The following is a 12973-nucleotide window of genomic DNA, read 5'->3' as shown; positions in this document are numbered from 1 at the left end:
TACATTCTACAAATATTAATATGGAATCATTAATATAATTTTTATAAACCGCCCTTGTCAACTGGTTTATTGACCATGAATGAGTGACACATCATATCTGAAATTCTGTTTCCGCGGTTCATTCAGTTCCTTCATGTCCAGGCAATTGTTTAGAGTACTCTCTTTTCTGTTGTTCTCAACTGCCAATCATTTCCTGCAATTTTGCGGATTCCACGTATTTTAATAAATTTATAAAATATAATTTTATAATTATTTTTGAAAAAAATAATTTTGAATAAATTTGAAACTTTTTAAAAATTAAAACTATTTATCAAAGTATATATTTTATAAAAAATTGCGTATCTAATCATTTATTTGTTTTTCTGACTTATCTGTGCAACAAAGGTGTACACAAGTAATGTGGTGGCAAGCAACAGCAATGCACATTATAAATTTATAATATTTTATTACACCCGACTTCATACATTATTGACTAACAACAATTTACAACTCACTCATACTCTATCTTTTAGTGCTTGTGGTAGGCCCTGTTTCAGTTTGGGCCGTCCAATTGTGATTATCCATATTTCCTTCTGATTGGGTCAGCGTCTCTTTCTTTGTGGGATATTTTATGATGGGTTGAGGGGCTAATAAACAGCCTGGGCTTTGTGGTAACGTCACTGTTGAAATACTTTATTTAGAATCTTTCCTATCGAATTCATTTATTTTCATTTATTTATACAGATGTACAACTCGTGCATCCAAATCATTCTTATACTATTAATCGTAGAATCTTGGATATCTATTTATTTAGAAAGAAAACAAATGAACAAATGATTTGTTGATTCTCCTGTAATGTTTTAAATGTTCGATACATGATTATAATGGTCCAAATCGATTATTTCCTAGTGATAAACTAAAATAGAAATATTACTACAAAAATTTATTTAATAAAAATAATATACATTTTTGTTCCTCAAACCTTTTAATAAAAGAAATCGGATTATTATAATATGATACTTTAGTTTTTCAGTCAAATATAGGTCACAACTACATCTTTTAAACATGAATTTCTTTCTGTATTTTATATTATTTCATCACCTTTTGTTAAAAATTTAAATTATTAGAATTAAATTTCAAGCAGACGCGATATATTGTAGGGAAATTTGGAAAAATATTTATATTTAAAAAAGTACGGTTTTCAAAAAGCCCTATGTCATATACTAAAATTTTATTATAATTTTGGACTTTGACCATGTAAAATCAACTCCCTTCCGAATTTTTGGATTTTTATTCCTGTTTTTTCGATATAAACACGTAAAATGCATAAGCAGGAATCTTTGGACTTCTTGTTGTGCCTACTTTTTAGATAATAAACACGCAAATACCTGTAACATGTGTATAGCTAGCAAATGGTTTATACAGATGGAGATATTTTCTTAGTAGTGTTTTTTCTTCACCAACAAATTAGACGGTACAGTAGGAGTAGGAGCTGGAGAAGCAACCAAATCTGTTTAATCTTAACTACCACCAATAATCACTACTTTTGCCAATTGGCAAGTGCTGTTAATATGTTTTAAAATTAATAACACACCTTTTTTGGAGTCTTCTATGATCACAATTAGCAAGAACCATTTAAGAATATTTAGATTTTAGTATACTTTATCTTAACAAGAACTATCTGATTACATCAAAAAAAAAAAAAAAAAAACAAGAACTATCTGATAGTATAATTCATTATTTAATATCTTTCATTTTGGTGCTAACTGCTTAGCTCATTTTCAGCGCCAACTATATAAACCAGTTTAAGCAACACTTGTGCTTTCTAAAAATCTCTGCTTAAATCATTCAATATAAGCAATATTCTAAAAATCCCCGATTGATGTTATCACCTGATTCGATTTTTAATCTGTTTAATATTTGTAAGTTTTCTTAATAAAATATATATAATAATTTATTAAAATTAAAATGTTGCATTACTTTAAGTATGAGCAATTATAGAATTTATGTATTTGTTAATAAATAACTAATATAATAGTAACTAAATATTAAATAATATTTAATATTAAATATTATCCGAATTTCATTCCGATTAATCCCCGATATTCGATTAATCCTAAATAGCTAACTCAAGCGATTAGATCCGATTCCCGATTTCTGTAACACTGTATTCAAGGTACAATAAAAAATTAATAGTTAATTAATAAATATTAACTATTTATAAAACCAACATAATTGGAAACTCAGAAACAAGAAATTAAATATTAAATAATAATAAAGAATTATATATGGCAAGAAAGAGTATCAGTCCAGCTAGTATTTCCAAAATGACAGTTACTAGCCAACTACCATAATATCCTTCTCTCATATATAATCCTTCCCTACCACCTCTTCCATCTCTATCATTTCCCCTGTTTCCTTCTGTTCATTCATATTCTTTAACCCCCTCAATTATTGTTCCATCTGAATCTTCCAAGAAATGACTCAAGAAGTTGAAGATTCCAAGAAGCCTGAGGCTGAGACTCCTCAGGAGGTTGCTCCTCCAGCTCCAGCTCCTGTCACTGAAACTCCGGAGGAGAAGGCCATCGTGCCTGTCACTCCTCCGGAGGAGGAAAAGCCTGAGGAATCTAAAGCTCTGGCTGTCGTCGAAAGTAATACCTTGATCCTCAACATACTTTGCTGTTTTAGTTTATCATGTCTGTGAAATTAAATGAAATGAAATTTTTGTCTTCTTTTTTTATTTCTGTGATGCACATGGATTTGTCTTGTTAGCTCATAAGATGGTTAATTGATGTGTGGAATTGATGTTGGTTTGAGTTTGTAACAATATTTGATTGATTGAGTTACTTGATGGATTCAGCTTCATCCTGTTAACATAAGGGAAACATAAGAATTATTAGGCCTAAATCTCGCTTAGCAGTTGCTGTGTGGACTTAACTTAAGATGTAAATCATGTAATCTGAACCTTATTTTACGGATTTTATTCGATTACTTGATCTAATTTGGCGGTTTTGTGCTTATGGCAGAGAAACCTGAGCCTGTTGAGGAAAAGGCTGCTGAAGGTGGTTCTGTTAACAGAGGTAAGACACAGGAACTGATTAAAAAAAATTGTGTTTGAACTTTAAAATTACATTCCGCGTATTTATAAGAATGACACGAATACGCACAAATATGTATGGAACAGACAAGGTGCTTGAGCGGGTAGCAACAGAGAAGAGGCTGTCGTTGATCAGAGCATGGGAGGAAAGTGAGAAATCAAAGGCAGAAAACAAGTAAGAATTAAGTTTTGCTGAAGAATAACTTTGTGTATAGCTTCCCTCAGTAATATCTATTGCAATAGTTTGATCGTTTGCTCTGAATTGTTATCATATTTACTGGTATTAAGTCATAATTTATGTAGTAACCTTGTAGTCTTGATGGTAATGAACAGAGCTCAAAAAAATCTATCTTCGGTGGGTTCATGGGAGAACAGCAGAAAAGCAACCATTGAAGCTGATCTTAAAAAGATGGAGGTAATGATTTTGGTCATACTTTGGTTAACATTAGAGTCCCGGAGTCGATCTGTCTAATGATCAAATTTCAGAATCAGTCTGTATGAGAATTACGAAGATAGGGCTATTGTTTTTGCATTGAAGGTGATGATAAACCTGATATAGTTCTGATACCGTATAATTGAGCAGGAGAAACTAGAGAAGAAGAAAGCGGTGTACATAGAGCAAATGAAGAACAAAATAGCTGCAATCCACAAGGCGGCAGAAGAGAAGAGAGCGATGATTGAAGCGAAGCAAGGGGAAGACTTATTGTTGGCAGAAGAGAAGGCAGCCAAGTACCGCGCAACTGGCACCGGTCCAAAGAAGCTTTTTGGATGTTTCTAAAGGCAGGAAGTAATTTATTTCAAGAAGACTGAACTTGCATTTGTAAATTCTTTTGATTTGGATTTATTTGTTACTAAAGATGTATGTGTGCATGATGATTTGTTATTATTCCATATGGAGTGTATATACCATTTGGTGGATAATTACTGAACTATTCAACTCAAACCTGTATTTGATAAAGCATTGCCTACTAAATCTGCTTTTGTTTTGACCCTCTGTTGAAAACGCAGAGAATCATTGGCATGTACTATAACAGAAAGAAGAAATGTACTCTAATCCTTTAGACTTGGTAAAACAGTAGTATGTTGTACATGTGAGTAGTTGATGATTTTACTTGCTCTATACCAATTCAAACTATGCTTCAGCAAGTCCAATAAGTGTGCTAAATCAAGTCTTAAATCCAAAAATAGGGAATATGGGATAAAATTGCACTCCAACACTATGCTAGTGATGTGCTAAATCACTAGCACAAGCCTCCCCTTCCCTATTTTTAGAATATGCTAACCACTTCTAAACTATTTTTATCATTAAAATATTCATTTCCCTCTCTCCTCCACATCATTTCCCAAATACTTCAACTATTGCTTTCACAAATTTAATATTATTATAATAATAGGGAATGGATACAGGGAGTACTATTCAATGCTCTTCTTTATACTTGCTCCTTATTCATATTTTATACATATAAATGAGAAAGAAAAGTAAAAAGAGAGAATTGTTGGAGATAAAATTAAAGGGAAATCAATATTATATTCATGAAAAAGAAGTTAAGAGCTCTTACATGCTCTTTAAAAGAAAGGAGAGATGATGAGCTCCTAAATTTTTAAAGAGCATCTAGGAGCCCATTGGAGCACTAAATTTTGATTTGCTCTTTAAATTTTGATTTAGGAGCTTGTTTAGAGAGTCCCTTAGAGATGCTCTAAGTCTCTCTGCGAGAGACTCAATCATTTCCGGAAGACAACAGCATGTACAATCTCCATGACTCTCTATATGAGTTCTAAAGCTCTTCAAGTACAACAGTAAATAGTCAACTTCACTAAGTCTCTCTGCGAAAGACTCAGTAGACTCTCAGTACGAGCTCAGAGCTATTTTCAAGTACAAAAATATATAACCTTAGTTTAAACCAAAATTATGCTACTCAGAAACATGCGACATACCATGTTCAAAGTGATATCATGGATATCACGTCTCCCGAATTCTTCTACTGTATATGCCCAACCTAACTTCAAATTTATTTCTAGATCTGAAGCATTGAAGACAGAGCTGTAAGACTGCGGAAGTTGTAATACTGTATCAGAATCTCCTTTGCCAGTCATCATGTTGTTGTAGAAATAGATGTTACAGAAACAACATCATCACACTAATTCTAAAACATGTTTAAAATATCAAGAGAACAGAAATTGTTAATATTAATTTATTATTCATACAGAAGAACCAGTAAATCATATGACATCAGAAGTAAATCCATGAACAGAAATGAAGAACTTTGCCTCACAACATGGAATTCAATACTACTCACACGACGAAGTATACCTTGTCCTGATAAAAACTAGCACCAGACAGCTCCTCATCTTTTCTAAATATTTTTAAATATTAAGTCTAGAAATAAAACGTCCAGATAAGTCAAACAAACTTTTCTGTCATCAGCAAAGTTCAGGACCTGCACACCTAACAACTCAAATTCCCCCAACAAGTCCTACCGCTGACTGAGATCTAAAGTTCTCTCCTTATTTATGCCTGCATCATGCTAAACTGGAATCTAGATAACTGCTGCGGAATGGTGGAGATGACAGGTCCATATCTCTGCCAACAAAGTTTAAAAATAAAAATCCAATGAGAATCACGGCACTAGAACATGGCAGACATCATGCCTAATACATCAAAACGAAAAACCGAATTCAAAGTGGAGCAGAAAACCTACAATTCTCATTTTTTAGCATGACCTAATTTAAGAGTGGGACTGAACATACAACACCTAACCCTTAGTATCATACATGTTCCAAAACATTGGAATCACAAATTCAAAAACTAGATCCTATGATTGTAAACAAAGCATACAACCTTTGAGTATTTATGTTATCAAACAAATACAGAATTTAGTGAATGGAAAAATGCTAAAACCACCATACCTGAACATTATCATAGAGTTCAAACAATGGAACAGCAAGAAGTTTCAAGTTCTTTGGCACTGCGAAGTACTCTCTCTCCGACAAATGAACAAGAAAAATCTTCTTACATTCCTGTACAACGATTAGAAAGTGCCAAGGGAAATTATTAGTTTCATGGATTTTAATGCAGGCAGAAGATTCTTATACTACTCCCTCCATCCCAAATTAAATGAGCTAGTTGACTTTGGGCACACATTTTAAAGTGCATTGCACATCTATTTCCGTAATTTATTTTTAGAAATTTCTTTTGTAAACAAAAATTTAATATCAAATTTTTATCTACAAAAAATAAAATAAAATAAGTAGCTATGCGGTCAATGCACCTTGAATTGTGTGCCCAAAGTCAATGAACTCATCTAATTTGAGATGGAGGGAGTATAAAGTATTGTATGTGCTTCACCTTCGGTTTTGCTATGTGGGGAGGGCAGTAGGGGTACATTACTGTTTCAAAATTTGGCCTCCACCATGTAGCCACGCACTCGCCTATCTATAATGACAAAATAAAGGTTAAGAGAAGCCTTGTTATGTAAACCTAAACACAGATCCTGAGAGTGATATTAACAAAATGTGTAACATTTAAAAGAAAGTTGACAATTATAGTATTTCACCTCTGTTACCCTGAATTTTCAATTTGCCTTGAGTGCCCATAGCAGACAAAAGACACCGGGACATGGATATGGAAACTCATACACTTAATTCACTTATTTATAGGCTAAAAACATGTAAAATAATTTATAATTTTGCCCATTCCATGCAACAAAGCATTTTACATCCTGGCAGTGGATTTTGGAATAATGGCCTGAATAATTATAGCACACTGGTGTACTGCTTGCAAAGAAACTGCTCAAGTACAAGCTCTGCAGCATGCACTAACATTTGTCCTTTACAATTTCTTTAGTAAACTTATTCTCGCAGCTAGGTTTAAGTCGAAGAAGTACCTGCCAGTCAGGTTGTATACCAGGTGAAGTAGCAGCAAGTTTGCTGGAAAGCTTTCTTTTTAAGCCTTCAATTTCTAAATTATCAAGTAAACCAGGAGTGGTTAGTATCAGAAGAAAGGAACCGCTAACCAAAAAGGATAACAAACATGATTAAAAGTAACATAAACCTAAAAACATTAGATAACTTACCATTCTCTCCTGGCTTTAGACGCCCACCAGGAAGCTTGCAAAAAGTGTTCCCAATTTGCAGCAGAAGTATATGTGGGTGATTGTGTTCTTGTACCTGCAAAATCAGATACATATATGCCTTTAATAGCTCGGAATATCATGGATAAAAATCTATCTCAACTTCTGACGCTTGTTTTTTTATATTTAAATGAGCATACTGGACGAGCATCTTTAGCCACAATCACAATGATGTAAAGGACAACAAAAAATAACTGCAGACAAACATTCGTGATTCGCAAATGTAGTTAGATGTACTACTTACAAACTAAATATACCAGTTCCTTGTTATCACCTTAAAACAACAAAAAGATCATGCACAGCAAATAAAAAAATCAAGGGTCAAAGTCGAGTATAAATTATCCATCAAAACAGGTTATTGTAATTACCTATCAACACATGTTACTGTTTTCTGTCTATTTTTCATTCTTTTCAATTTAAATGAAGTTTAGTAATGTGGTGCACTGATATAAATACATATACATCTACACAGTAGTTGGCTCGAGTAGTAACTTTAAGAATGGGAGCTACATATAAATTACTTGATGCTCTGCCAGGTTTAAACTTTGTAGAAAGAGATGAGATAAGAATAGTGACAATAAATGAAAGTGCATTTTTCCGATGAGGATGTGAAGAAGAGAGTTAAAAAGAGAATTATGCAGTCATTCTGAAACTAGAGGAATTGAGCTTTTAGTATAAATTGATAAAAATGGAACAGAAGATGGGATGAAAATTATAAATACTACTTTAGTACAAATTACATTCCATCCAACCAAACACGTCACAAGATGCAATAAACTAAACATGTTCAATCCTCGCTATTCACTTTATTAATATGATTGTTCCCCTCCTAACCTAGTGGATAATCTCAATTTGTATATGGTATATGTCATTGTTGATTAATACTCCCTCCACCCCATAATCGTAATCTCTTTTGAAGATTTTTTTTGCCACAATAATTGTTCATATCTACTTTTAATACAATTATAATGATCAATTCCAACTACTTTCCTTTTGTTTGTTTTCTCCCAAGAACAAGTATGGACCTTTTTCCATCTATCAAGTGCTTATTAGTCAAATTTTGTATTGGGCTAAGCTATTTCTCATTAAATCAATATAATAATATTAATCATAAAATATGTTTGATTATAAAATATCTTAATATGCTTAGTTTTTTCAAAAGAGACTTGTATTATGGGATGGAGAGAGTAAATAATTTTCCTCAAATGAATATCATTCCCATCCGAGGATCAGTTCATCTAGTTCCTCTCATTTTATGGTCATTAATGTCATGTTCCGCACAAGGGGTTCCCCATTCCTATAATCTATTTATTTACATAATGGTTCAATCTTGCTACTTTCTAATTGATTCCGCCCCAGGCAAACACCCACACACATAGTACAACATACAAATGACTTGTACACACGAAAACCTACCATCAATATCCCTTCGACGCTAGTCCTCATACCCTCCTTCATATAACTGCAAAACATCCATCCACATATACATATCAATTTCAAGAATCACTCAAGAAACTGAACAAAACAACCAACAAACCAAAACTAGGGTTTGAAAACAAAAACCCACATACATAAAAAAGAACAAAAAGATTTATCAAATGGGTATTATTATTCACACTAATAGCAGCTGAATTGACCAAAAAAATACAAATTAAAGAGGATATAAAAAGAGACAAAGAGGAAAGATACGAACTTGACTTTCATACGAGCTAAACGATCGGCGACGGAGGTGTCTTTCTCCATTTTGGGCTCTTTGACTCCGAAAGTGTAGCTGGCGAGTGGGTATGTGTTTACGATCGGCGACGTGACCATGGTTGTGTCGGATCCGGCCGGTGTGTGAGTTGGGGATGGAGACGAAGGGGGGTCGTATTGTAATTTATATTTACTCGCTCTGCACATGCCTCGACTATTTTCATGCGCACCAAGTAAACACTGTTCCTTATAAATATTGTTTATTGTTTATTGAGAAAAGAATTTAAATATATTAGTTCTAACATTTTTATTTTGAGTATTTATCAAATATACTTCTTTTTAATATTTTAAGAGTAAAATGCAAGCTAGTTTCACCATTGTGCACTTTGTGTACCTGTTATTTCATATCTAGCAAACTGTGTACCTGAAGTTACCGGATTCTTGCAAAGTGTGTACTTCCGTGAGATTAAAGTTAACACCGTTAGTATGCAAAGGGCAGCTCAGACATTTCCAGCAGCAGTCTTGTTCTTTATCACTCTTCGCACTTCTCTACTGCATCAGAGTCTTTGGACTCAAATCATGCAACAACTAGAGGAAGGTAATGATTTGTTGCGAGCTCCAAAATTTATAATATACTAGTCTTTAACCCGTGCAAAGCACGGGCGAGTATATAATTCGTAATTTATTAATTATAATTTAAATTTTAACAACATTTTATTAGTATTTTAGTATTAATGAATTGGATTTTAGTTAAATTATATTAACCAACTGACAGAAATTTAGCTTTCACAATTTATATTATTCAATTAATTTTAAATCAAATTTTTCATATTTCATATATCTTCATATGTTACGTAATGGTTCGTGTTCATAACGAAATAGAACACGTTAGAGTTAAATTTCGAGTAAAATACGTTATAATTAAAAAGTAGCGTCTCTAATTATTTATATGTATTTTAGACAAAAGATATTAAAAATTGTATATTTATAATTACTTATACATTTGTCTATAAGTATTTTTTTAATATTAATATATGTTATTAACAGTAGTTTCACCTTTTTCAACATATTATAAATTATATTTAATAAGATATCAATATACATAAGGAGTGTTTTTAGTATATAAAACTGTTTAATAGATATCTACATGTTGTGTAGACTTTTAGTTTTAGAGGAGAGTACCAAACCAAAATTTTGTACGACTACAAATTATACTCATGTTGGCTTTTTATAGTATAGTATAGATTTATATATTTATGTAAAATAAAATGGTTTTTTTAAGTTTTTAAATGAAATTATTATTTTTTCACAAGAAATAATAATTTTATTTAATAAACATACTAATAAATTTACAACATACTTTATCTATTAATTTCTCGTAAAATTCATTTTGAATATGCTAGTTATAAGATATTAACATAGATAATTTGTAAGTGTAGTATTTAGTACTCATTTCTTTGATTATATCACGATTTATATACTCCTTCCGTTTCTTTTTTTTTTCCTGTTTGTGATGTCGGTACTGTTCATGACACGAGACAAATTACTATTTTACATGTAATCTATAAAACGAAATATAGTCATTAGTGATCTTATTTGATTCGTATTCACGAGTACTTTAATACGGTAAAATTTTCATATTTACTACTAATACGAAATTGAAGATATTAACAATCAAAAGTGTGTGTTGACAAACGTGAAAAACAGAAACAGGAAAAGTATTAAGAGACGGAGGGAGTATAATTTTTTTCATTATACTTATATTTATAAATATAAAGATTAAAAAAACATTATTTAATATTATTGAATTCTAAATTAAAATTGTTGATAGAAAATTTAAACATAAATTTAAATATTTATAATATGTAATGTTTAATTAGAAATATGTTTGATAATATAATTAATATGTTCATAACCTAATTTTTTCTAACCAAACTATTATTATGAATTTAAAGTATGAATATTTTTTGAATAATATGCCCGCGTTACTCAAAAAAGTAATATTTATAACTTGTATATAAACATTTAATTTATATTTTGAAGTACAAATTTTGTATATATTTAAATAATTATATATATATAATTTTATGTGAACAAAGAGCTTTAAAGTAAAAAAAAATCGGCTTCTGTGAATAAGATCAGGGAATTGTCATGAAGAAAATGGTGATCTTACAGACAGTGAAAAGGAATATGATATGCTCCTGAAGGTAGTAGAATTCTCTGAACAAAATGGACATAGAAAGGAAGAGAATACCAATTTAGAGCTGCCACATGTTCTGTAGTTTGTCAAAAATATATATCCTTTCTGTTTTTATTATTTGACGTTTTGACTTTTGACACACATTTTTAAGTGCTTTGACGGGGTAGTTAAAGATATTATTTTTGACTGATTTTTCTTGTGAATTAAAATTTTGATTATACATTTTTATTTAGAAAAAAAATATAAAAAATAATATTTTTAACTATTCGGTCAAATCACCGGACGAAAGTAATGTCTTGTAATGTCTTCTGTCCAAGCAGTTCGGACAACCAGCAACGGCATTCACAGTATTCAGACACGGCAACAAGAAAAAACAAAGCTTTGCTGCAATGTTGTGTGCATGTAACACACAAACAGAATAGCCATTGCCCCGCCTTTCAACTGCTGCCAAATTCCATTGATGCCCCTCCTTTCTCACGGTGTCAATCTTCAAACTAACGGAAGTACACACCTTGCAAGAATCTACAAACTTGAGGTACACACATTGCCAGATATGAAAACTGAGGTACACAAAGTGCATCAAGCTGAAACTACAGGTACACAGTGTGCAATTTACTCATATTTTAATTACAATAATACAATCATCCCCCAAAACTTGGAGATTTACTTTCTTTTCTAAAAAACAACAATCTATTTGCACTTATACGGTCGGGGTGTTCCCCCGGTCTCCTTCTGCTTCAGGCCGTCTCGCTCACTCTCCGTCCTTCTCTTTTCTAGTTCTTTGTCTCTCTCTTCAGCCTCAATCAAACATCTCTTCGCTCTCTCTCTATCTTCTTCTCCTCGCTCTTTTATCTCCTTTTTCTCTGTCTCGTTTTTTTCATTATTAGCTCCTTCAAACTTCAATTGATGAGATAAATTGTTGATTAGGATATCAGATCTTAGGGAAATCAAATTGATTCCAAAAAACGATAAATACATGGGAAAGATGGCGGACACACACAAGATGGGTCAAAAGAAGTGAGAAAGATCGGAGTAGAAGCTTCTAAAAGTGGCTGCCAGTGTTGATTTTAAGTGCTCACAATATGCCTTTGTTTCTTTTTATGCTTTATCTCTCTGGAAAGTTTTGGTTTGTAACGTTTGTTTTTTGTTGCAATACTAGTTGATTTTGCTTTTTGGTCCTGCAGGCTGTGTTTCGGAAATCGGTAATCGGACAAGATCGGTTACATGACCTTGCAAGGATTAGTCGTTAAATCGAAGATTTATCGAAAGGATTAATTGGTAAAAAAATCGGAGCAAATTAATATTAATATTTTATTATATATAATTATTTAATAAATTTGTAAATCGAAACAAGGATATTTTAATCCATTTACCTAATCATCCTCCATAGCATACTCAAAATAAAAGTTATTTCAACACTCAATCATAAACATCAGTGTTAACTAACTTAAAATCCTAAACACAAAATATCCATTAAATCGAAATGATACCACCATACAAGTTTCAACACCAAATCAAAACTAAGACCATGGGGAAAGAAATTGTAATCAAAATCATCAAGATTAAAAACCTTAATTAGATTGTAGCTAGCAATGAAATCCGTGCAGATAGAATTGATTTATGGTTGTGTTTTCTTCTTTGTTTCCCTTCTACTACGCTTAGCAATGAAAGAAGAATGAATAGATGTTTTTTTCACTATTAACTTCTGGGATGGTTGACCAAGTACTCCAGTTTGACCTGAGTTTTGACCCGATACTAAACAAACTGTGAAATAAAGGGATCCAGCTTAATAAGATCGGGGACAGCTATTTTGCCGATATATTGGCCGATTTATCGGTGACTCGGACGATTTCTACAACATTGCCTGAGCCCGAG

The 12973-nt window shown here is 32.1% G+C and overlaps 2 protein-coding genes across 2 annotated transcripts; one reads left to right on the top strand and one right to left on the bottom strand.

Moving 5' to 3' along the window:
• The first annotated feature begins 2296 nt into the window (after window positions 1–2296).
• LOC108214736 (remorin) lies at window positions 2297–4049 on the top strand. Its single transcript, XM_017386899.2, has 5 exons — window positions 2297–2630; window positions 3006–3059; window positions 3164–3251; window positions 3410–3491; window positions 3660–4049. The coding sequence occupies exons 1-5, from the start codon at window positions 2459–2461 to the stop codon at window positions 3852–3854; spliced, it is 591 nt and encodes a 196-aa protein (XP_017242388.1). The 5' UTR covers window positions 2297–2458; the 3' UTR covers window positions 3855–4049.
• Window positions 4050–5237: 1188 nt separating this feature from the next.
• On the bottom strand, window positions 5238–9127 carry LOC108214735 (pre-mRNA cleavage factor Im 25 kDa subunit 2). The gene is made up of 7 exons (XM_017386897.2): window positions 8900–9127; window positions 8623–8668; window positions 7150–7243; window positions 6961–7034; window positions 6423–6509; window positions 5984–6094; window positions 5238–5657 (listed from the first exon to the last, which is right to left on the bottom strand). Exons 1-7 carry the CDS (start codon window positions 9103–9105, stop codon window positions 5586–5588), a joined length of 690 nt encoding a protein of 229 aa, XP_017242386.1. The 5' UTR covers window positions 9106–9127; the 3' UTR covers window positions 5238–5585.
• Window positions 9128–12973: the final 3846 nt, after the last annotated feature.

Source organism: Daucus carota, chromosome 3 (assembly GCF_001625215.2).
Source record: "Daucus carota subsp. sativus chromosome 3, DH1 v3.0, whole genome shotgun sequence".
Classification (NCBI taxonomy): domain Eukaryota; kingdom Viridiplantae; phylum Streptophyta; class Magnoliopsida; order Apiales; family Apiaceae; genus Daucus; species Daucus carota.
The sequence above is the reverse complement of the archived record's forward strand: the minus strand, read 5'-3'. Positions and strand labels throughout refer to the sequence as shown.

Coding starts and splice junctions, on each gene's coding strand:
- LOC108214736 (XM_017386899.2), top strand. CDS start 2,459: ATGACTCAAGAAGTTGAAGATTCCAAGAAGCCTGAGGCTGAGACTCCT. Junction 3,060..3,163: donor AGGTGGTTCTGTTAACAGAG/GTAAGACACAGG, acceptor TGTATGGAACAG/ACAAGGTGCTTGAGCGGGTA. Junction 3,252..3,409: donor AAATCAAAGGCAGAAAACAA/GTAAGAATTAAG, acceptor GGTAATGAACAG/AGCTCAAAAAAATCTATCTT.
- LOC108214735 (XM_017386897.2), bottom strand. CDS start 9,105: ATGTGCAGAGCGAGTAAATATAAATTACAATACGACCCCCCTTCGTCT. Junction 8,669..8,899: donor TTAGCTCGTATGAAAGTCAA/GTTCGTATCTTT, acceptor GATGTTTTGCAG/TTATATGAAGGAGGGTATGA. Junction 7,244..8,622: donor GCGTCGAAGGGATATTGATG/GTAGGTTTTCGT, acceptor CTGATTTTGCAG/GTACAAGAACACAATCACCC.